The following is a 24,383-nucleotide window of genomic DNA, read 5'->3' on the forward strand; positions in this document are numbered from 1 at the left end:
ATGGCTGTGCGTGGCCGACGCACCAAGGTGCTCCCCTCCGAACTGAACAAGGTGTGCCCTGAGAGAGGTGACGACCCTGCCACACACTCCAGGACAATGAGTGACTTCGAGGTGGTCCCCAACCTCCATCAGAGCAGCAGCAGTGTCTCAAAGAGCAGGAGGAAGGCACATTTCCCCAGCGGCAGCAATGAAAAGGCAAGTTCAGGAGGTGCTGGAGGAAGGGGTGGTTGGCCATACATCATGGAAGAGCTTCAGTGAGTTAATCAGTGACTCATTAACAGGGCAATTAATAACAGATCAGGTTTAGGGACAGACAGAAAATCCCCAAACCTCTGAGGTGCATGTCCAGCATTCGTATCTCCTCTCCTTGGAGTACATCTAGCTTTGTCCTCGCAGAGAGCAATGGAGCTTACTTCAAATTGAAAGCACCTCCCAGATATGCTCCAAGCACTAGGGTGTCTGGCCCCTGGGGGATCTTCTGTCCTTAGCAAAAACCCTGACCCCTTGCTGCTTTTCCTGCCTCCTCAGGAAAATCTCATCTCGTGGATTCCTGAAAACATCCGGAAGAAAGAGTGTACCTACTTTGTTGAAAGCTCCCGGACATCAGATTCTGGGTAAGTAACACAGGACCTCATTCCCCTCCTCTGCCAGGAAAGCAAAAAGGGTGTTTGGTCCCAAAGCTACAGCACCAGAAAATCAGCTGGTGTCCATGAGAGGAACAAATCTCTTTTTGACTGGTTCTTTACCCTGCTGCATGTCACCTCATGGCTGAAATCCCATGTCCCAGTGAGGAACCTTTCTGATGCTTTTGCATGCAGTCATTGCCATCCATCCTTCAGCCAAAGCAAGTGGAACATTTCTGTCCTAAACCTCCACAGGAGGAAACACCAATTCTGGGGTGGGATAGGGTGGTAAATTTCTCCCCAAACAATGTCTTTGTTTCTGCACAAAATTTTGAGCTGGAGGGTGAGCTGAGGGTGAGATGCCCATGTGTGTGGTGTTCTTAATGAGGGCACAAACACCTCCTGCCTCAGCTGAGGCTGATGGACCAGCTGGGCTTTGCCTGCTGGGTTTAGATTGTTTTCAGCAAAGCTGGTGGTGTGTGTTCCAGGAGGGTTGTGTGCGAGTGTGGCTATCTCAGGGAACAGCACCTGGAAGATGCTGCCAAACCTCCCATCTTCCTGGGGAAGGAATGGGATGCCAGCAGGCACATCCAGGAAATGCCAACAGATGCCTTCGGTGATATCCACTTCACAGGCCTAGGACAGAAGATGGGGAAGGTGATGTGGTTTTCACATCTGTGGTGCATGGGGAGCCAATGTTTGGGTCTTGCCATGGCAGAAAAAGTGCAGGTGTTTCCCTCAGGAATGAGAGGAGCATGGGAAAGCATGGAAACACAGACCAAGCAGAGGAAGGGGGTGGGACAGGATCCCTCTTCTCTTCCAGCCCTGTACCTGGTCCCCCTCTTGAAACCGTGAGACTAATCTTCATATTGTGAGGCCCCATGCTTCAAGGAGTGGCTGTAGGAAGATAGCTGTAGGAAGAGACCCTGTTTTCTGTCCTTGGCCTTCAGTTTGTCTTGGGAATGCTGGGTCCCAGGGAAGCAAGTGGGAACAGGGTCTTACAACAAGAGCTGGGAGTCTGCTGGAAAATGGCATGGAGAGCCCACAGTTCTTTTCTGGGACAGGAGACATGGTGGTGGAGGTACCCTGTTAACTTACCCCTCTGGTTCCCCCCCAAACATGTGTGTTCCCTTCCTGCAGTATGTGCGTGTCTCCTCGGACACCCCTCCACGGGTCATCTTCCACCTCATGACGCAGCACTGGGGCCTTGATCCGCCCAACCTGCTCATCTCAGTCACTGGGGGAGCCAAAAACTTCATCATGAAGCCCAGGCTGAAGAATATCTTCCGGCAAGGGCTAGTCAAAGTGGCCCAGACCACTGGTAAGAGATGCAGAGGTTCTGCCCGTGGTTGAAGTGGGAGAGGACCCTGCCATCTGGCTGTGATTCAGTGAGGTGGGCTGCTCTGGAGATGCCAAGCTGGCCCAGGACTGCCACCACCAGGGATGGACTGTTCTTGCTCATTTGGCTTATAGAGATGCAACACTGTACTGAAGAAGGCATCTCCTGTGCTGCCAGGGCATTGTGTAGTGGGCAGGGAAGACATCTTCTGGGAGTGGAGCATCTCCATGGCCCAGGTGTTCCTGCAGTCATAGGAGGATGCTAGGAGATTGTCATGAGCAAGGATTCCCTTTCCTTAAGCCCTTCTCTGACCCCCAGGGGCCTGGATCATCACGGGGGGGTCCCACGCCGGCGTGATGAAACAGGTGGGAGAGGCAGTGCGAGATTTCCTGCTGAGCTGCGGCCACAAGGACAGCGAGATCGTCACCATCGGCATAGCCACCTGGGGGACCGTGTACAACCGGGAGAGCCTCGTCTGCCCCGTGGTGAGCCCACAGAGCTGGAAATGCGTTTGCTGTGCCTGGGCTGCCAGGACAGTCCTGCCAAGAGCCATGGTGGCAGCAGGTGCTTCAAGACATGCCTGTGACTGGCAGCCCTGGTAAAACAGCCGCACCAGAAGGCGTGATGGTCCTGGGCTGATGTTTGCTGAGAAGCCCCTCCGCCTTACCCAGTGTCTTGCATGGGTGCTGTGCTTCTCCTGGCAGGACCTCTGTGGGTGTGAGGGCAGGTGGGGCAGAGACAGAGGAGCATGGAGCAAGGATGCCATGAACACTGCAGGAGGAGCAGGGGTGGCCAGACTGTTCCTGTGTGTTGGCCTGTTCCTGTCCCACATACTGGTTGCCTTGGGCACCTGGTGCTTCTCTGCAGCCCTCTGCCATCTGGTGCTCTTGTGCCAGGCTTTTGCAAGTGACTCCTCCTACACCTTCCAGGGTGGTTTTCCAGCTGAGTACGTACTGGATGAGGAAAACCAAGGCAGCCTATCATGCCTGGACAGCAACCACTCCCACTTCATCCTGGTGGACGATGGGACCCACGGGAGGTATGGGGTGGAAATCCCCCTGAGAACCAGGCTGGAGAAGTTCATTTCAGAGCAGACCAAGGTGAAAGGAGGTAACAGCAGCATCCTCTGAGGCAGGGGATGGGCCATCCGTTGGTAAAGGGTGCCCATCCAGACCTTCAATGAGAAAGGAGGCTGTGCCTTCCCTGGCGGATCAAGGGAAGGGGGTTGAGAGTTGTCATGATAAATATGAACCTGGTTCCTCAGGGTCACAAATCAAAGAGCCTTTCTCTGTCAGTTGCTTGATTTCTGGGGTCATCAAAGGGTCTTGTGATGCTGAGTTGGTCAGGGAGGGATGTGAGATGCTGACTGGATCAGGAAGAGATGTTTCTCCCAAAGATCCAGTCCTCCTGGGAGGTTTTCAGATGGCCTCTTCTTGCTGTGCAAATGATCTTCTCTTCTAACATGTGCACACACATGCTCCAGCAGCACGGTTGTCAGGAGGTCATCTCACTTCTCTCCTGGAGCCTAACATGGCTCCCACCTTGCCTTTCACACCTCACCACTCAGAGGGGACCACAAGTCTGCATGGGGGAGAGGCTGCCCCACAGGGAGGTGACCCTGGGCTCTGCTTCCCCACAGGTGTTGCCATCAAGATCCCCATCGTGTGCGTGGTACTGGAAGGAGGCCCTGGGACACTTGATGTAAGAAGCTGCTCTTGCCCACTCCCAGCAGAGCTGAGAGAGGCCAGTGATGGGTGGGTGCAGCCCCTTGCCCAGGGTGCTGCTCTCCAATGGGGTGTGAACATGCTGGGAGTGCTGCGGAGCACTGGTGTGGGGCTCAGGCTCAGAGAGGATCTGCTGACCTCTGGGTGGAATGAAGACCAACCTCCCTGCTCTGTTGCAGACCATCTACAATGCCATCACCAATGGGACCCCCTGTGTGATTGTGGAAGGGTCTGGGCGTGTGGCTGATGTCATTGCACAGGTGGCTAGCCTGCCTGTGCCCAAGATAACCATTGCCTTGATCCAGAAGAAGCTGAGTGTCTACTTCCATGACACCTATGAGCTCTTCACTGAGGGCAAGCTGGTGGAGTGGACCAAGAAGGTGAGCCCCTTGCAGACAGGCAGCTCCTCTCTTTTAGCTTGTGGAGATCAAATGGGTCCCCAGGGGTCCTTGCTCATCAGCAGCAAGGCTTACAGCATGAAGTTTAAGCTTACTTTCTGCTGACTATCCATCTGCCCCCAGCCATGCTTAGTATTGTCCTGGTGGGCACCCCAAGGACTTGAGCTCCACTCCTCCACTGCCTGCTCCCTTTGGGCAGAGAGGTACCATTTGGGATCACCCCCAGCTGGACTGGGGGAGTCACCACACGGGAGGTCTGCAGCCAAAAAGGGAAGATCAAGGAATTGCCCTACACAGGACAGGAAACTGCAGGAAGTGTAAGGGAGAAGATCCTGCTGCTGATTGCCTGCCCATGGCTCTCCTTGTAGATCCAGGACATAGTGAGGAACCGACAGCTCCTGACTATTTTCAGAGAGGGCAAATATGGCCAGCAGGACGTGGATGTGGCCATCCTCCAGGCCCTGCTCAAAGGTGAGGAGTGGGGAGCTGCTTAGGGGAACGCATAGAGCTGAATGAGATGGGGAGCACAAGTCAGGTCCTGCCAGCTGCTTGATTTATGGGGTCATCAAAGGGGTCCCCAAACCTTTTGATGCTCAGCTGATCAGGGAGGGCCAGTCCTTCAAGGGGGCTTCCAGGTGGTATCTTCTCTCTCCATAAATTATCTTCTCTCTAACACATGTGCTTTTCGTGCAGCATCCCAAAACCAGGATCACTTTGGTCGTGAGAACTGGGACCACCAGCTGAAGTTGGCTGTGGCCTGGAACAGGGTGGACATTGCTCGGAGTGAGATCTTCACAGACGATTATGAGTGGAAGGTAAGGCAGTACCTGTGCTGCTTGTCTACTCAGGCTTAGAGCTTATCAGGTCCCACTTGAGACCTGTGAATATCGAGGGTACTTCTCACCTCAGGTCTGCCTAGGGAGAGTTTCTGAGGGCATTTCACTTGGACTTTAAACTCCTGCCACATTGCTAGGGGCTTATCATCTGTCCTGTTATTCAAAAGTGCACTCAGACACCCAAAGCAGAGGTGAGCACATTCTGCAAGTCATTGCTTGTAAAGGTCCCATTTGACCTAGCAGTGTTTACAGAGGTGGTTGGTTTTGTGGTCAGAAGAGAATCCACCAACACAGAGTCAAAAATATCCCTTGCCAGCTCTGCCCTGTGGGCACTGCTTATGCCATGTTGTCAAATGGCAGCTTGTCTCTAAACTCATCTCACCCTGCTCAGCCTCACTACAGAGCAGGGCTGGAAGCCAGCTCTGCCACCCAGTGCCTGATTCACCTGTTGAGAAGCGGAAGCTGAGCAGGGTTCTGTCACTTCTGCTGGGGCTGTGGGACTTGGAAGGGATTTTCCTATTTGGGTTGACAGTTTGGATTCCCCCAGCTCACAAACCTTTCATGGGACTGGGAGGGGTTGGTGGGAACCAGGATCCCAAAGAGGAAATATTTGATGGTGTGAAAAGGCAAAGCCTGAACAAGATCTAGATCTTGAAGAAGGTCTTTGCTGGGAAGGGAGGATGAGGCAGGCTCCTTGAATGATGTGGCTAGTATGAAAGGATGAGGCTGAAACCAGGTTGTGGAATAAGGTCAGAAGGTACGTTCCTGGTAGGACAGACATGTACCCCCTTACCCACAGGCTTTGTTTTCACTTCTGAGCACATGTAAAGGTTGCCTTGGAAAAGAAAACCCCAGAAAGGCTGAACTGGATGACCATCGGGAGCAGCCAGTCTCCCCATGGCTGAGATCCAGCTGGCAGCACCATGATCCTTCAGCTGAAGATTTGTGCACAGGGGACAAGCTTGTAAGGTCTTGTTCATCTGTAAAATGCATCCTTATGAGCTGAGGAGAGAGGCTCTACCCTCTACACAACCCAAACTCTCCGCTCAGAAGCTAAAGGAGCAGAGGGCTTCACTGCCATAGGAGAGGGTATAGTAACCCAGAAGTGTGTCTCTGGGGGATGTCCCAGAACCTCCCAGCTGCTTCCCAACACCCAGAAGCTCCTTGTGTGCTCAGGAATAAAATCTTCCCCCTATATGAGTGAGGAGCATGGTGAGCCCCTCACCTCTGCCTCTGGCCTGCCAGCCCACAGATCTCCACCCTGTGATGGCAGCTGCCCTGATCTCCAACAAGCCAGAGTTTGTGAAGCTCTTCCTGGAGCAGGGAGTGCGTCTCAAGGAGTTCGTCACCTGGGACACCCTGCTTTACCTCTACGACAACTTGGCACCATCCTGCCTGTTCCACAGCAAGCTTCAGAAGGTGCTGCTGGAGGAGAGGGAGCACACAGGTGGCTCCAAAATGCCAAGAATCCAACTGCACCATGTCTCCCAGGTGCTGCGGGAGCTCCTGGGCAGCTCCACACAGCATCTCTACCCCAAGCCCAAGCACACAGAACGGCCTCGGCTCTCCATCCCTGTCCCACACATCAAGCTGAATGTACGCATCTCCAGGTGACGTGGTGGCAGGGTTGCAATAGGGAGGGGGGTGCTGGCTCAAGAAAACCTCCTGAAAGTTGCAGCTGGGTCTCTGTCCTCTTGCCTGCTCAGGAATCCCACTTAAAATCCCTTAAAGCCTTGCCCAAGCCATCTGCCCCACGTTCAAGGTGTGTCTCCCACCCTCCTACACCTGCAGCAGCATGTGGCTGCATGACTGGTGGGCAGGACCCAGTGGAGAGGGTGCACTGGACAGCCTGGGCACATCCCCGCATGATCCTGGCCATACTGATAATGACTGTTCCAGAATGAGCCCAGTCTTGGCCACCCAGTGATCTGCAGCAAAGGCCCTTCCATGGGTGGTAGAGGCAGGCACCCAGGGCTTGGGAGGTGGCTTTGTGCTGAGAGGCTGTCTGCCCTCTGCAGCCTCTTGGCAGGGGAACAGCTCTGACCATCACACAACCTTGCAGGTTCAAGGGTCAAGCCTCCGGTCCCTCTACAAGCGCTCTGCTGGCCGAGTTGCCTTCACTGTGGACCCAGTCCGTGACCTGCTGATCTGGGCTGTGGTCCAGAACCGCAGGGAGCTGGCAGAAATCATCTGGGCACAGGTATTACAGCCCAGAGCTGTTGGTCCCAGCTGAGACGCTCAGATGGAGCCAAAGCTCCTAGTCCCAAGAGGAAAGATTGCAGCTGCTGGGATCTGGGAGAGCAGGCAAGATGCCTATGGCAGTGCCCTGGCCTGACCCCAGCCACATGGGAGCCAGCTAGAGAGCCTGCAGACACTCAGTGGTCATCCCCAGCCACACCAGGCATCCAGACCCCTCCCTTCCCAGCAGGACACATGCTGCAGGCAGAGGTGACATGCTGGGCTACAAGCCCGCTCTTCCCTGCAAGGGTTAGAGAGGGGGCTCAGCACACCACAGGGACAGGAGACAGGGGCATGGCAGCTGGGGTGTCTTTTATGGGTGGTGGCATGGCAGCTGGGGTGGTATTTATGGCTCCCACCCATAAACAGTGTCTCCAGACAAGAAGCAGCATGGCTGGTGACACGGTGAGCATGATGTGCAGAGCTGTGGAGTCACACCATCCCACTATCCAAGGCTTCCCCTGAGGAAAGCAGAAATGGTCCCAGATCCCCCATGGAAGTGGGTGCCCTGCCTACACTCAGAGGGGAGCACAGTGCAGTGCAAGCTGTCCATCCTGCTTGGGACAGCCTCCTTCCCTCCTGTGGGAGCCATGGAGGGCTTGGCAGGACTGCTGGGACTTGCAGGATAGGGTGCAGAGCCCCACAATCTCTCTGGCCTCTTCTGCTCCAGAGCCAGGACTCCATGGCAGCTGCGCTGGCCTGCAGCAAAATCCTGAAGGAGCTGGCCAAGGAGGAGGACGACACTGACACCACCGATGCCATGCTGGCCCTGGCTGAGCAGTACGAGCAGAAGGCAATCGGTGAGCAGGAGAGGACCCGCCCCGGAACTGCTCTCATACCCTACAGGGCTGTCTGGCTTTGTCCAGGAGGGGATGGGTGGGCTGAGAGGTGGTGTGGGTGGTGCCCAAGGGGGACCCCCTCATTACAGTCAGGATCATCGTGGTGCTGTGAGGGCTGTGCCTGGGGGTTGATGGGAGCACAGTAGGTGCCATCCTGTGTGACAGTGTCCAAATCCTGCTGCAAAGGATGACTCTGTGGGCACCTTGCTGAGTACCAGGCTGGCTCTGGAGCTCAGCCTTGTCTGCCTGGTCCCTGCCCGGCCAGGTGTGTTCACAGACTGTTACCGCAAGGATGAAGAGAGAGCCCAGAAGCTTCTCACCCGTGTCTCTGAGGCTTGGGGGAAGACCACCTGTCTGCAGTTGGCGTTGGAGGCCAAGGACATGAATTTTGTGTCCCATGGAGGTGTCCAGGTGGGCTCTCAGCAATGGTGCTTGGAGGGAAGGTGCCACCTGCCCCAGATCTAAGGTTCCTTCTTGGCAGCAGTGGGGCTCTGCCCTACAGCCCCACTCTGACAGGGAGAGCTCCTGCAATAGCAGTGCTCCTCTGCCTCCCTCCTGGCAGGCCTTTCTGACCAAGGTGTGGTGGGGGAAGATGTGCGTGGACAATGGGCTTCTGCGGGTGATTGCATGCATGCTGTTCTTCCCTCTTCTCTTCACCAGCCTCATCACCTTCAGGTACCTCTTGCAGCTGGGGCATGCGCTGAGGCTGGGATTTCCTCACCCTGTGTCTGGCTGGGAGAACCTGCCATGGCATTTCCCTGGGCAGCTGAGCTCTACTTCCACCCCTGCTGCCCACAGGGAGAAGAGGCTGCAGCCCATGGGCTGCCTGACACGTCTTCGAGCCTTCTTCACAGCACCTGTGGTCATCTTCCACATGAACATCCTCTCCTACTTCACCTTCCTCCTGCTCTTTGCCTATGTCCTGATGGTTGACTTCCAGTCGTTGCCATCTTGGCGAGAGTACCTCATCTACTTCTGGCTCTTCTCCCTGGTGTGTGAGGAGATCCGACAGGTATGGGGCAGGCAGGGCAGAGGTTGGGAGGAGGTGGGACAAGGTATTCCTCTGGGTGCTCCTGGAAGGTCCTGCACAGCTCATGTTTCCCATGCTGCTTCTCATGTCACCATCATTTTGGAGAAGTCCCAGCACAAGGGACTGCTGGATTCCCTCCTCTCTGAGACCAGAGGACTTCCTTGGCTGTGTCTGCCTGGCCTCAGGTACCTGCAGAAAGACAGGCTGCTTTGAGCTGAAAAAGTAAGGACACAGAGGCATCACCTCCTCCCTTGGGCAGTTATTCCTAGAAGCATTTCCAGGCTTTGCTTGACATTTGAGGTTTTTTTCAGCTTTTGCTTCAACATCTCAGTGCCTTCACCAGACTAAAGAGCCCCATGTCTCACCTGTCCCTCCCCATCCTCCTTCCATGCCCCTACAGAAAACCCTGTAGGCTCAGGTTAACCTCAAGTAAGCAGGAGGGCCCAGTGCTGACCAGCAGGTCTGTGCAGTGCCTCCCCTCTACAAGGCACAGGGTATCTTGCAAGGCTTTCACTGAAATACCAAGCCCTCTTCTCTTCTCTTCCCAACAGCTTTTGTACGATCCTGATGGGCTTGGGGTTGTGAAAATGGCTTCCCTCTACATCAAGGATTTCTGGAATAAGCTGGATGTCTGCGCCATCCTTGTCTTTATCACAGGGCTGACGTGCAGGTGAGCTGCAGAACCAGGCTCAAGCCACAGCTGTAGGGTGCAAGCTGCTGTGAGAACTGTGCAGGTTCCTCAGTAATAGAATCATTGAGGTTGGGAAAGACCTTCATGATCATTGAATCCAACTGTAGCCCAGTTACCATGACCACTAAACTATACCCTGAAGCACCACATCTACACCTTCGTGAACGCCTCCAGGGATGGTGACTGCACCACCTCCCTGGGCAGCCTGACCACTGGGAGAAGAAACCAACACCAGCCTCACTCCAACCTCCTTTCAGGGAGTTGTAGAGAGCAATGAGGACTCCTCTCAGCCTTCACTTCTCCAGAGTAAATAACCCCAGTTCCCTCAGCCTCTCCTCAGATGATGCCCTCCAAACCCCTCACCAGCCTTGTTGCTATTCTGTGTGCACCCTACAGCACCTCAATGCCTTTCTTACACTGTGGCAGCCAGAACTGAACCCAGAATTTAAGCTGTGGCCTCACTGGGGCTGACTACAGGGGCACAGTCACTTCCCTACTCCTGCTGGACACCCTGTTTTTGATACTGGCCAGGATGCCATTGGCTTTCTTGGCCACCTGGGCACACTGCTGGTTCATGTTCAGCCAGTTGTCCACCCAGCACACCCCGATCCTTTTCCACCAGGCACCTTTCCAGCCACTCTGCCCCAAGCTTGGAGCGTTCATGGGGTTGTTGTGACCCAAGTGCATAACCCAACACCTGTCCTTGTTGAATCTCACCCCATTGGCCTTGGGCTATCAGTCCAACCTATCCAGGTCCCTCTGAAGACCCTTCCTGCTCTCCAGCAGACCAACACTCCTGCTCATCTTAGCTCAGTTGCCTGAGCTTCTTCCAAAGGCTGTTGAAGACTTGTGGTCACTGACTGATTTGCCTCTGCTTCCAGCTGCTTTTGGAAGAGGTGTCCTTCACAGAACAGCTGTCAGCCAGCACTCACTGATCTTGCAGTGGTCTTGCAATGCTGCAAGGTGAACCTGCTGGTGGCACTGAGAGGTTTGCTCTCTTCTGTGCCCAGGCTGATTCCATCGACGCTCTACCCTGGGCGCATCATCCTGTCGCTGGCTTTTACCATCTTCTGCCTGCGCCTGATGCACATCTTCACAGTCAGCAGGACACTGGGGCCCAAGATCATCATTGTGAAGCGCATGGTGAGAAGAGCTCCCCTCCAGCTTGCCATGGCATGGATGAGCTGGCTGTGTTGTCCTGTCCTGCCGTGGGCTTTGCTCCAGGGAACAATTTTGCTTCCCCTCTGTCTTTGCAGTTAAAGGATGTGTTCTTCTTCCTCTTCCTGCTAGCAGTGTGGGTGGTGTCCTTTGGGGTTGCCAAGCAGGCCATCCTAATCCATAATGAGGAACGTGTGGAGTGGCTGTTCCGTGGTGTGGTCTACCATTCCTACCTGACCATCTTTGGGCAGATTCCCTCCTACATTGATGGTAAGGGACACCAGCACGTGGCTTGAGCAGGGTGGTCACAGTAAGACTTGAGGGATAGTGCTGCAGTCTGCCTAGCTCCTGGCCCATGGAAGTTCTGCTCGGGGCTTCTCTCCAAGCACAACCTAATGCTAGGAGGAAGCAATGGCAAGGTGCGAGGATGGAGCCCTGCTCCAGCCACCACTGCAAACCCAGGGACTGTGCCTGCCCAAGCAGTCAAGAGTGCACACCAGCAAAGGCATGGCAGCATGTGCTGAAACAGCTCAGGGCCACAGCTGCAAGTGTGGTGGCAGTGAGCAGAGCACCTGGGAGGATGCAGAGCAAGGTCAGAGCCCTGCCCCGTGGCAAGCTCCCTCACTGCTGGCCAATTTCAGAGAGCACAATGTGCTCTCTGGGACACCACGAGGTGTGGCTGCAGTGGAGTCAAACTGTGCTCTCTTGCAGGGGTGAATTTCAACATCGACCAGTGCAGCCCCAATGGAACTGACCCCTACAAGCCCAAGTGCCCAGAGACAAATGAGGACAACAAGAAACCCATCTTCCCAGAGTGGCTGACGGTCATCTTACTGTGCCTGTACCTGCTTTTCACCAACATTCTTCTCCTCAATCTTCTCATTGCCATGTTCAAGTAAGTTTGACCCAGCCCCATGGTCCTGACAGTGAACTGAGCTGGCTTTGCCTTCAGGCTTGGCTATGGTCAGGGACTGCACACTGAGGGGGGTGTAAGGAGGGTCCTGAGGCATATGGGGTGCTATGGGAGGGTTATAGATGCGGTGGGAATAGTGGGTGCAGGCTGGGGCCAATCAGGGAGATGGGTAGGGGCCGATCAAGGAGATGGGTAGGGGCCGATCAGGGAGATGGGTAGGTGCTGATCAGGGAGATGGGTAGGTGCCGATCAAGGAGATGGGTAGGTGCCAATCAGGGAGATGGGTAGGGGCCGATCAGGGAGATGGGTAGGGGCCGATCGGGGAGATGGGTAGGGGCCGATCGGGGAGATGGGTAGGTGCCGATCAAGGAGATGGGTAGGGGCCGATCAGGGAGATGGGTAGGTGCCGATCAGGGAGATGGGTAGGTGCCGATCAGGGAGATGGGTAGGGGCCCATCAGGGAGATGGGTAGGTGCCGATCAGGGAGATGGGTAGGTGCCGATCAAGGAGATGGGTAGGGGCCGATCAGGGAGATGGGTAGGTGCCGATCAGGGAGATGGGTAGGTGCCGATCAGGGAGATGGGTAGGTGCCGATCAGGGAGATGGGTAGGGGCCCATCAGGGAGATGGGTAGGTGCCGATCAGGGAGATGGGTAGGTGCCGATCAGGGAGATGGGTAGGTGCCGATCAGGGAGATGGGTAGGGGCCGATCAGGGAGATGGGTAGGTGCCGATCAGGGAGATGGGTAGGTGCCGATCAGGGAGATGGGTAGGTGCCGATCAGGGAGATGGGTAGGTGCCGATCAGGGAGATGGGTAGGTGCCGATCAGGGAGATGGGTAGGGGCCGATCAGGGAGATGGGTAGGTGCCGATCAGGGAGATGGGTAGGGGCCGATCAAGGAGATGGGTAGGGGCCGATCAGGGAGATGGGTAGGGGCCGATCAGGGAGATGGGTAGGGGCCGATCAGGGAGATGAGTAGGGGCCGATCAAGGAGATGGGTAGGGGCCGATCAGGGAGATGGGTAGGTGCCGATCAGGGAGATGAGTAGGGGCCGATCAGGGAGATGGGTAGGTGCCGATCAGGGAGATTGGTAGGGGCCGATCAGGGAGATGGGTAGGTGCCGATCAGGGAGATTGGTAGGGGCCGATCAGGGAGATGGGTAGGTGCCGATCAGGGAGATTGGTAGGGGCCGATCAGGGAGATGGGTAGGTGCCGATCAAGGAGATGGGTAGGGGCCGATCAAGGAGATGAGTAGGGGCCGATCAGGGAGATGGGTAGGGGCCGATCAGGGAGATGGGTAGGAGCTGGGGCATGAGGTATCCCCTCATTCTCATGGCACGGCTGACACCTGGGCTCTGCCCCAGCTACACCTTCCAGCAGGTCCAGGAGCACACAGACCAGATCTGGAAGTTCCAGCGTCACGACCTGATCGAGGAGTACCACGGCCGCCCGCCCGCACCGCCGCCCTTCATCCTTCTCAACCACCTGCAGATTCTGGTCCGCCGAGGCTTGCTCCGCAGGCCGGCCACGCACCACAAACAGCTCAGTGAGGACCAGCATCTCCCCTCTCCTTACCTTTGCCCCCTCCTTGGGGCATGGCACCGTGTACTGAGGCAAGAGGCTTGGCCTCTGGGCTGTGGTGCCAAGGTTTGGGATGCTCAGGGGTCTGACAGCACTTCTTTCCCCTTCCTCTGGCAGAAGAGAAGCTGGAAAAGAACGAAGAAGCTGCCCTCCTCTCTTGGGAGATGTACCTGAAGGAGAACTACCTGCAGCACCAGCAGTGTCAGGAGAAGCAGAACACAGAGAAGAAGATCCAAGACATTGCACAGAGGTAGCAGTGCTCCTGAGACAGGGACATCCTTCTGTCCTCCAGTCTCCTAGGCAAGGAAGAGTTGGGATCAGTGCAGGGGTGTCTGCTGAGTGGGTTCCTCTCTGCACTGTCCCTCCAGAGTTGATGTACTGGCAGAGCTGCTGGACTTGGACCGGGTGAAGAGGACAGGGCTGGTGGAGGAGAGATTGGTCTCTCTGGAAGACCAGGTAAGGCAAAAGCTGAGCAGCTACCTTAAGAAAGAGAATTTTCCAGATGCTGACTCAGCTGAACCACAGCACAAGAGAAAGCTCCTCAGAATGACTCCCCCCTCCAAAGAGTTGCCAAAGCAACAACATTTGAGAGGAAAAGGTTTCTGGGAAATGTTCTGTTTGACTCCAAAGTGCACAGGATGAAGATGGGAAGAGGTGGGCTGAACTCCTGCCTCCACTGGCCACTCAGGCAGTTAGATCTGACACAGTTCTCCTTGGCCAAAGAGGACTCTCCACACCTTCTAGGGCACAAAAGGCTCCTCCACACCTCCACATGAAGCTGTTCCACATCCTGCATGAGCAATAGGTTGCCCAGAGAGCCCAATGAGGCTCTGGCATCTCCTCTCCAAAACACTCGCAGCACAGCTGCTGTTTCCACTTCCATTTGGAAGAAGTGTTTCCCTGGAGGTGATTTTCCAAGCATCAGGGCACAGCATGAATTGCTGCTGCCCTGGCAGACGAGCCAAGGGCAGCAGTGCCTCTGCCAGGGGCTGGAAGGGACCTTTGCAGATCATCCAGTCCAGCCCCCCTCTAAGGCAGGTACATCCAGAGCAGGTTGGTTGCCCAGGATGACAATGTCCAGGCAGGTTTTGAAAGTCTCTAGAGAAGGAGACTCTACAACCCTCTGGGCAGCCTGCTCCAGAGCTCCAGCATCATCACAGCAAAGATTTTTTTTCCTTAAGTTCAAATGATACCTCCTAGGTTCCAGTTTGTGCCTGATGCCCCTCATCCTGTCACTGGACACCACTGAAAAGAGCTCAAACCCTTCCTCTTGCCCCCCACCCTTTAGTTACTGATCAGCATTGAGAAGATCTTCTCTCAGGCTGTTCTTCTCCAAGCTAACCAGCCCCAGGTCTTTCAGCCTTTCCCTGTCACAGAGATGCTCCAGTCCCCATATCCTGCAGTACTCCAGCAAGGGGCTTGGGGGTAGCTGGGGGCAGGGAGAACTGACCCATTCCTGTCCCATCCAGGTCCACCAGAATGCCCAGGCCCTGAGGTGGATAATGCTGGCACTGCAGTGCAATGGCTTCAGCTCAGGAGAAGACATGCCACCTGTGGGTAAGCAGAGCCTGTCTCCATCCCAGCAGCACCAGGGATGCCCAGGGCCCTGTTGTGCTGGTGCCCATGGGCTGTGGAGCAGGGCTGAGCTTGCCCTTTGCTCCCCTCTGTTAAGCAGCAAGGCAGAGGTAGAAGTTCCTGTGCCCTAGGGTGGTGTGGGGGCTCTGTGAGGCCATCCAGCCCCTCCTGTGGCCACTGCTACTCTCTGCTCCAGAGCCATCCCTGCAGCCTACAGCTGAGGCTCTCGACTGCAGCATCCCTCAGGGAGTTTCTCCAGGCCTTACTGGAAGGGGGCCAGTCCTCTTGGGAACATCAGCATCCCCATGGAGATACCCAGCCAGCCCCCTCAGCAGAGCCATGGTGCACAGCACTGGACTCAGCACCCTGCTCTGTGGGGTCTTGCTGTCTGTGCCTGCCTCACAGGCTCCAGCAAAGCCTTGGAGATGAAGGAGCTTGATCTGGAGGAGAAACTCGAGGAGACCCAGCCCTCATACCACGTGCTTGCCCGAAACCTCCTGTACCCAGGGTCTCGCACCCTCCGCTTCCCTGTGCCAGATGAGAAGGTGCCCTGGGAGGTAAGAGCTGTGACCCTCCCTGGGCAGCAGGGCAGGGAGCCATTGGGCAGACCTGGGCAGTGGTGGGAAGAGGAATGAACCCACTGTTGCACCTGTGTTACATTTGGGAGCTCCTGTTTTTTCCAGCCCTGGCACAAGTGGCTTCCTGGAACAGCTTCTCTGAGGCCCCCCAGGGAGAAGGAGAGGTGAACTGGCATTGTTCCTGCTGGCACTCAGTGCTGGGGATGCCTGAGGATGCTTGGTCAGGAGCCAGAGGGTGCAACCACCTGCCTCTGCATTTCTGAACTCAGAGCTGGGGCAGGGTTAGACAGGATCTGACACTGCCTTCCCTCAGGGACAAGTCATGACCCTGAGCTCAGCGCCTGAGGAGGGCCCAGAACCCCACATGTCTTGGGGAGTGATGCCATAAGCTGGAGAGAGGAAGGAGCTGGGGCAGGAAGTGTCCTCCAGGGCTCCAGTCCCTGCCTGCCAGCAGAGCAATGATGCAAGGAGGGGCTGACATGGCCATGTGCTCTGCAGGTGGACTTCCCACTCTATGCCCCCCCCACCTACTCGGCCGACCACAAGGACATGGCTGTGCAGGACCCCTTCAGCCCGTGAGTGTCCTCCCATGGCTTCCCACTCCTCTGTCCCTTCCCCGGGGTGGCACAGCCAGCCCTCCCTGCCGGGCTGCCTCCTGCCCCCAGCTCCTTGGAGTCTCTGCTGAAGATCAACTACAACACCATGGATGGGCTGATAGACCGTCAGAGCTTCCACGGCCTCTACGCTGTGCAGGATGGGCTGCCACTGTGAGTGCCCCCACCAGGGGCTGGATGGGCAGCAGGGGTTGGTGTGCTTAGCTCTAGGCAAAGCACAGGAGGAGCAGAGAACCTGGGGGTCCTGGCTGCATCCATCCTCCTCCTGCTTCCCTGGAGCTAATGGTGGGGTGGGGATAACAGAACACATCTCCCTCAGGGCTGTCCTGCCACCAACAAACCCAGCCCCCCCAAAGAGGGGCAGTGCAGTGGTGGGGAACTGAGGAAGCAGTACAGGGCTTTGCTGGGTGTGATGGGGTGCACAGAGGAACCCCAGTGCCATCCCAGTTTGCTCTCTCTCTCTCTCTCCCTGCCAGGAACCCCATGGGCAGGACAGGGCTGCGAGGCCGTGGGAGGCTGCACTGCTTTGGTCCCAACCATGCCCTGCACCCTGTTGTGACCCGGTGAGTGCATGGAGACAGAGAGGTGTCCTGCTCTAGGATGGGGCTGGGAGGGTGGAAAGGAAAACGGGGCACGAAAACATCTCAGAAAAAATGGGACCCATCAAACCCCACCATTGCCCATTCAACGTGGGAATATGTGCCAGTTTGCTGGGCAGGTGGGAGCTGAGTCTGGCTGCAGCATAACAGAGTCCTCTCCCACAGCTGGAGGAGGAACTTGGATGGGTCCATCATAAGGAAGAGCCTGAAGAAGATGTTGGAAGTCCTAGTGGCCCAGTACCCACTGTCAGATGTCTGGGCTCTGCCTGGGGTAAGAGCTGGTGGAACCCAGCTGGCACAGAAGGATCTGGGTAGCTGGGGACCAAGGGTTGATGCCCTACAGAAAAGGGACACAGTCAGGTATCACAGCCCAGTCCAACGAGGTACCTCTGCCCCTCTCACATGCAGGGCTGTGCTGCCAGGAGTGCTGGGTGAGCTGTTACCATTACATACCCACATCTACCCTTACCCCTTGTATCCTGCTTCTCCCTCCTCCTCCTCCTTGGCTTCAGTTCTCACCTGTCCTTCCTGTGAGCATGTTAAGCGTGACATCCTTTGACAGCAAGGTCGAGGGGCTGAACCAGGCAAACTCAGACATGTGCTTGGACACAGCTGAGGACTTCTGGCAGGAGAGCAAGGGAGGCACTACTGCTGCTTGCTCTCCCACCAGAGCTTGTGGCATCTTCTGCAAGGGTGCCAACTGTCCAATGGCCAAGCTGGTGAATGTGAGGGAAGCTGGGCTGATGGTTTGCCTCACAACTGACCTCTGCTTTGGCACAGGGGTCACTGGAGCCAGGTGAGATGCTGCCACTGAAGCTCAAGTGGATCCTGCGCCGGGAGTTCTGGCCCCAATTCCAGAACTTGCTGAAACAAGGCACCGAGGTGGGAGGCACTCAGGTGTCCCAGCAGTATGGGGCATGTGGGTGGTACAGCAGTATGGGGGCATGCAGCCATCATCCTGGTGCGGGGGCACAGAGGAGTCAGCATGGGAGGTGCGGGGGCATCACCACAGTACAAGGACACAGTACATGGTGGCTCAGGGGTATGTGGGTGTCCCCATGGTACAGAGGCAGGGTGCATCGTGCATGGTGAGGGCTGAGGGGCATGATATGGAGACATGCCTCACACCACATGGGTGTGGGGGGCAGCCCATGGACCCCAGGGGTGGGCCATACAGCTTGGTGTCTGCCGTTGCTCCCCACAGCTCCAGCAGGAATGGGTCAGTGGTTTCCCGCAGGACAGAGGAACTGTAGAATGATACCTCACCCCCCTTAGGGCCTCTCAGTGGCCTCATAGAGGTGGTGAGGGCTCTGCTGACGTGGCACTGCTTGCCCCTGTGCAGATACACAAGGGGTACCTCGATGACCCCCGCAACACAGACAACGCCTGGGTGGAGACGGTGGCCGTGAGTGTGCACTTCGACAGCCAGAACGACGTGGAGATGAAGAGGCTGAACTCGGTATGGGCCTCACCTCCACCACTCCCTCACCTACCCCTCAGTGGGCATGGGGCAGAGCAGCCAGATCTCCAGACCCAGATCAGGAGTTGGCTTCTCCAGCTGCCTGCAATAGAGGGAACAGATTGGGTCAAATGGGGGGTTGCTTTGTGATGGGAGCTCCAAGAAGGGCGGGCAGGAGGCTGGGGACTAGTGGTGCTGTTGGGCATGTCTGGCATGGCTCCTTGCCAGCTGCACATATGTGATGTCTCTGGTCTCCTTCCAGTTCCTTCAGGGCTGTGACCCAGAGCTGTGCATCCGCTGGCAGGTGCTGGACAAGAGGATCCCCCTGCACACCAACCACAAGGAGCTCCTGCACAAGGTTTCAACTCTTCTTGGCGCCTACTACTAAGTCCTCAAGCACAGGCCAGGGCTCCTGCTGCCCTGGACCAGGTTCTGGTTGGGACCTGCATCTCTATTCCAGCTCATCTGTGAGACTATGGGCAGCTACTGGAGGCTAGGTACTTTGGTTGCCTCCATGAATGAACATTGCAGATCTCTAGGTGGAAAACTGTCCCCTCCTGACCAGCTAGGGACAGGGGCTGCCTGGGCAGTGCCTACACAGCATCCCCGTCCCCTGAGACACCAAACTCAGTCCCAAACTCAGCTTGTCTCTTGGTGCTTCCACATCAGCCTTGGCTTGGGCCAAGCAGAGCCATAGGGCTGCTCCTGCAAGGTGTTCCTTCTTTCAGCTTCTACCTGCTCTTTGCTTTGGTGCAAGCACTGGGGACTTGCCAGACCCAGCTCTCCCTCCACCCAGAATATCCATCAGGCATCTCTGCTCGCTGTTCCTGCTCTGAACCCTGGCAGCCCCACTGCCACAGCTCCTGGAGGACTGCTCTGGAGAAGGCTTGGTGTCTTTTGCACCTAAAGGCTCTGCAGGCTGCTCCTGTTGCAACTCTCCCCATATCTCTGGTTGCCTCAGTCCCACCAAGAGCTGGTCCTGAGCTGTGATCCAGCACTTTTGAAGGTGTGAGCAGCTCTTAGCTTATATACCTATGGTTTCATAGCTCTGCAAATGTCCTCCCATCATGTCCTGTGCTGCTACATGCTCCTGTGTGTGTGTGCTGAGCACAGCTAGTAGCTGAACTCTGCCTTAGCCAAGGCGCCAGGTAAATGTCACCTGCCTGCCCCCATTCCATCTGCAAAATGGACATACAGGGGCAGCTTGCTGGGACTCAGGTCATCCATGCTCTGTGGTTCTTTGAGCAGGAGAGAGGACATCAGTGCATCCATCTCAGACATGTCTGCTCTTAAGGGGTCCTTCACTCACCTTTTCTATGCCTGCTATGAGGAGAAGAAGGCACAGTAAATGCAGACATTTCTTGATAGCCTAGGACAGGCCCACAGTGGCACGTTATGCCTGGCACCACGCAGGGAGAGAGGTTTCCATGCCTCCACCCTCTCCCAGTGTATCAGATCCTGACTAGCTGGGGCTGTTCTTCTCACCTAGGTGACCACAGTACAGCTGCAAGTACACCAGTGAGGCACTGGGGCCTGGCAAGGAGCAGGGGGGGTCAGACTGGCAATTTAATCAACCTAATTGAATAAACCATGTATGAAATAACTAATAAGGCTGGCAGTCTGCCATGGTTGTTTAAGCAAAGGCCATTCCTGAAGACCATGCTTGGCTCACACTTCCAGGATGATCCCAGTTTGAGCATTCCCACCCCAAAACTTGTTCCACAAACTCACATTGCTTGCAGACTTACTGCCCCACTGCTGGCAGCAGAGATGACTTTACATTTTTGGAGTCAATTATAGAACCATAAAATCATTTTTGTTGGAAAAGAGGTCAAGGTCATTGAGCCCAACCATTCTCTAACTCTACCACGTCTGGTGCTAAACCATTGTCTCTCAGAGCCACATCTCTGCCTCTTTGAAACACCCTTGGGATGGTGACTCCACTACCTCTCTAGGGAGTCAGTTTCGGTGTTTGAAAACCCTTTAAGGGAAGAATTTTCTTATAATATCCAAGCTAAACCTCCCCTGAGGCCATTTCCTCTTGCCCAATCACTCAGTACTTGGGAGAAAAGACCAACACCCACCTCACTGCAACCTTCTTTCAGGGAGTTCCAGAGGGCTATGAGGTCTCCCCTCAGCCTCCTTCAGGCTAAATGATTTCAGTTCCCTCAGCTGCTCCTCATCAGACCTGTTCTCCAGACAACTCACCAGCTTTGTTGCGTTTCTCTGGACACACTCCTGTCCCTCTATGTCCTTCTTGGTGTAAGAGTCCCAAAACTGAACCCAGCACTCAAGGTGTGGCCTCACCAGTGCTGAGCACAGCGGGACAATCGCTGCTTTCAGCCTGTTGGCCACACTATTGCTGATGCAGGCCAGGACGCTGGTGGCCTTCTTGGCCACCTGGGCACACGCTCAGCATGCTGTCGATCAACGCCTTGTTGAGTCTCACACTGCTAGGGCAGTGGCACAGGACCTTCTCCCGTTACGCTCAGCCTCTCGCCGCCAGCTGATGTGGCTCCCTTGGCCGTGCTCTGCAGAGGAGCAGCTGCAGCCCGAGAGCTGCCAAGCCTCGCCAGCGCAGCTCGGTTAAGGCACAACCAGGCTTTTCCAGCGCCCTCCGTGCCCGGCCAGCCCCGGTCCCTCCCCTCGCTGCCCCGCCCCGTCCCGGGGCCGCCGCGGAGCAGCCGCAGCAACAGGTGCGGCCACGGCGCAGCCCCATGGCGGCCCAGCCACCGCGTCTCGGCAGGAGCGGAGCCGGCCCCAGCCGAGCCGGTAAGGGATCCGCGGGACTCCGTGGCGGCGGGAGGAGGTGCGGCACCGAAGGTCAGTTCTGCTGCGGGGGCCCGGCGGGGGCCCAGCTTCATGCTAGGAGCGGGGGAAGGGGCGGGGCAGCACCCCAGTGCCCGGCGGGGCTGGTGTGGCGGCGGGACGCGGTGGGCGGCCCTGCAGAGCCCCACGGGCGGCGGCAGGCTCGGACAGGCGCCAAGTACTGGCGTCCCTGCTTCCCGGGGCGGGCGGAGCCTGGGAGCGTCAGCAGAGCCGGAGGGTTCCCGGACTGCTCGGCTTCACTGCAGACAGCTCGCGGCAGTCCCGCAGCCCGGGACTGCTCAGGTGCCAGCATCCTGCAGGTGCCAGCACTTTTTGGGTGTCGGCATCCCTCAGGTGCCAGCATCCCTCGGGTGCCAGCATCCCACAGGCGGTGCCGTGAGGATGGTCGTACCTGAGAGACCCTAGTACTTAAGGGATGCTGGTGCCAGGGGGATGCTGTTAGCAGAAGGATGCTGGTACCAGAGGGATAATGACTTGGTGCCCAGTTGGTCTCATAATGAGGCCACTATAGACAATGTCATGCCTGGGTCAAAGGCTCCCTGGGTCTGTCGGGGTCCCACCCTCCAACATTTCTCTGCATAGGGATCTCTTCTCCACAGCCCCACCAAGGCAGCAGGAGAGGCATGAGTAGTATCATGGAGCAGAGGAAAAAAGTCCCACCTGCTTCAACTCCTGCCCCATCCACAGCAGGGCTGGGATGGCCCTTGGCTTTCCCTTTGCTGTGATGATTAGTGGCTCCTCTCTCATGCTCCAGCTCCCAGGGTCAGGCTGCTAAACCATAGTCTACTTTAAAAAACCTTCACACCCCTGCTTTGGCAATATCCTTGGAAACGTGACTTGTAACAACTGATGGAGGCAGATGAGGAAATCAAAAGATCTCCACATCTTGTTATTGATTCCCTGGGTGGTGAGTAAGCCAGTCTGGTGATCCCAGGGAGCCTGACTCATCTGTTTTTTGAGAACACAGGGTTGGTGTGATGATGGGAATGTACAGCTGCTGTTCTCCAGCAACGTCATCCCATCCCACATGGAAATCAGCTGGGACAGAGGCTCCTGGGCTGTGCCTTCATAACCCCATCCTGCAACACCCTTTGCTGGTCTGGGTGCTCTGTGATGACCTGAGGGCACAGGTGAAAGGTTTTTAGTCTCTACAGGTATAATTAATCATAAACCAAACGAAGCTGCCCTGGAAAAGGTGGTAATCATTGAGCCCTTGTCTCCTGAGCTCCTGAGCCCAGCCTCTCACCACTTTGCTAGGGCATGTTACCTAAGAAACCTTCCAGGAAATAACGCCATGTCATGTCCCCTCCACCCACTGCTTTCCACCAGCGATGGGAGAGGCTTTGCAGGAGCACAGAGAAGCCTCCCTGCTGCCCAGGACCTGCTGCAGCCACCAGGGAATCCCCAGCAGCCACGCTGAGTTGGCTGGGTGCAAGAAGACCCTCACCACCACCATGCCGGCAGCCAGCGTCGCCCAGGCTTTCTTTTGCCTCCTGCTGTGCGTCCCCTGGGGCAGCTCCTGCCCCCCCAGCTGCCAATGCACAGAGCGGGCAGGGGCCAAGGCTGTCGTCTGCAGCTCCCGGCACTTGGAGGAGATTCCCAAGGACATCCCCAAGGACGCAGTGTTCCTCAAGCTGGACGCTAACAGCATCACCAGGATCCCCAGTGATGCCTTCAAGCACCTCTCCCACCTGGAAGAACTCGATCTCTCCAGGAATGCCATCGAGAAGATCGACCAGGCAGCTTTCAAAGGGGTAGCTGCTGGGCTGCGTACCCTCGACCTCTCTGGCAACCGCATCCGCAGCATTCCCAAGGAGGCCTTGCTGGCACTCAACGCCAAGCTGCGGCTAGCCAACAACCCCTGGCACTGCGAGTGCGCCCTGCAGGAGGTGTTGTGGGAGGCACGGCTGGACCCTGACTCTGTGCAGGACATCACCTGCCACACGGCCCCGCGCCAGGAGTACGTGGGCAAGTCGCTGCTGCAGGTGCTGGACGCCGGTGTCAACTTCTGCAGCGTGCATCGGAGGACCACGGACGTGGCCATGTTCATCGCCATGTTCGGCTGGTTCGCCATGGTCATCGTTTACGTGGTCTGCTACGTCCGCCACAACCGGGAGGACACCTGCAAGCACCTGGAGTACCTGAAGCCGCTGCCAAGCGCCCAGGGCCATGCAGAGACCACCAGCACTGCTCTGTAGTGCTTCCCAGCTTCTTTGCAGGGAGCCAATGGCAGCCTGGTGGGTTTCAAAGCTTCTGTCTGGGATGTTCTGGCACTTGCTCTGTTTCTGCAGATGAGTGCCACTGACTTTGCTCCTCCCCGGTGATGCTGGACTGAGTGTGAGCAAACATCATGGGAGAGGGATGCTGGGGACACCCTATGTAGACTTCTCTATGGAGCCCAGCTTCCCAGGAAGGAATGTCCCCTGCAGACCCCTTCTGCCCTGCCAGAGCTGGGCTCACAGTGACAGCAGCCCCAGCCACCCGCATGTGGTCCACATGGTTTGGAGACAACAAGACCTTGGGGGAACATAGATGAGGGTGAGGGCTTCTGTGGAGCCAAAGAGGTCGCTGGAGCCTGGGGTGCAGAGGTACAGGTGGCTCTGTGCAGCGGGGTCAGCATGGTCTGGCTCAGTGAAGGACCAGCTTTGCAGACAGCAGGACATATGCCCCAGCGCCAGTGTGGGGCAGCCTCTGCCTGCCACCAACAACCCTGAGGGTCATCTCCCAAATTTTTGTTGTCTCAATAAAGCCCTGCATGCAGGAAAAGCCCTCAGGGTTTGTGCTGAGCTGGGAGCTGGGCACCTGGGGAGGATGGTGGTGCTCAAGGGGCTTGTGCTTGTCCTAATTTGATCTCTCCTAAACCAGACAAACCTAAATTCAATGTACCAGCTCCACTGCCATCAGACTGCAGCTCTTTGAGCAGCGGCCAGTTGGCCAAATAGTGCGTCTGCATCTTGTCTGGTACATTTGGCCTTATCTTGCCCTTCCCTGGGGCTTAATTAAAGACACTGCATGTGAAAGCAAATCAAGCTCTACCTTGTTTCACAAGCAAGAAATGGTCCTTCCTGGCATAGCCAACTGCAGCAGTGGGCTAAGGGAGAGGAGAGGTCTGCAGGGGCTGCCATGGCAGCTGTCTGGGCCCTGGACTATGGGGCAGCTCAGGGCGTGACCCTCCCCAGACCTGGGGGGTTGGCATCTCCTGCAGGCTCCCCAGTGTCCCCATGGTGGGTATCCCAGCCCCAGCAGGAAACCCAGGGCTGGGAAAGGCTGACTGATTTTCTGGGACAGCTGGGAGAGGCACAGCGTCATGGGCAGAGGGAGGTGGAGGGGCACCCTTACCTCAGCACCCCGCTGGCCACC

General features: G+C 56.5%; 2 protein-coding genes across 6 annotated transcripts; both read left to right on the plus strand.

Annotated features, from left to right (window-relative positions):
- On the plus strand, positions 1 to 18,582 carry TRPM2 (transient receptor potential cation channel subfamily M member 2). Of its 5 annotated transcripts, none has more exons than XM_054386219.1 (32): positions 1 to 195; positions 529 to 614; positions 1,112 to 1,280; positions 1,764 to 1,944; positions 2,281 to 2,447; positions 2,892 to 3,072; positions 3,602 to 3,663; positions 3,866 to 4,066; positions 4,453 to 4,555; positions 4,778 to 4,899; positions 6,166 to 6,516; positions 6,983 to 7,120; positions 7,829 to 7,958; positions 8,263 to 8,408; positions 8,560 to 8,672; positions 8,796 to 9,009; positions 9,579 to 9,697; positions 10,729 to 10,861; positions 10,975 to 11,146; positions 11,588 to 11,771; positions 13,153 to 13,334; positions 13,487 to 13,619; positions 13,738 to 13,825; positions 14,839 to 14,926; positions 15,350 to 15,501; positions 16,021 to 16,097; positions 16,188 to 16,289; positions 16,613 to 16,699; positions 16,901 to 17,006; positions 17,516 to 17,617; positions 18,078 to 18,194; positions 18,457 to 18,582. In XM_054386219.1, exons 1-32 carry the CDS (start codon positions 1 to 3, stop codon positions 18,580 to 18,582), a joined length of 4,527 nt encoding a protein of 1,508 aa, XP_054242194.1. The 5 variants fall into 5 exon arrangements, with proteins under 5 accessions (XP_054242194.1, XP_054242195.1, XP_054242197.1 ...); XM_054386220.1 differs by having other exon boundaries at positions 97 to 195; positions 526 to 614; XM_054386222.1 differs by lacking the exon at positions 16,188 to 16,289 and having other exon boundaries at positions 97 to 195; positions 526 to 614; positions 6,166 to 6,329; positions 6,387 to 6,516.
- A 3,772-nt stretch (positions 18,583 to 22,354) lies between these two features.
- Positions 22,355 to 23,221, plus strand: LRRC3 (leucine rich repeat containing 3). The gene has a single exon (XM_054386224.1). It carries the CDS (start codon positions 22,355 to 22,357, stop codon positions 23,219 to 23,221), a length of 867 nt encoding a protein of 288 aa, XP_054242199.1.
- Positions 23,222 to 24,383: the final 1,162 nt, after the last annotated feature.

The sequence above is a fragment of the Indicator indicator genome, chromosome 13 (genome assembly GCF_027791375.1).
Source record: "Indicator indicator isolate 239-I01 chromosome 13, UM_Iind_1.1, whole genome shotgun sequence".
In the NCBI taxonomy this organism is placed as follows: Eukaryota; Metazoa; Chordata; class Aves; order Piciformes; family Indicatoridae; genus Indicator; species Indicator indicator.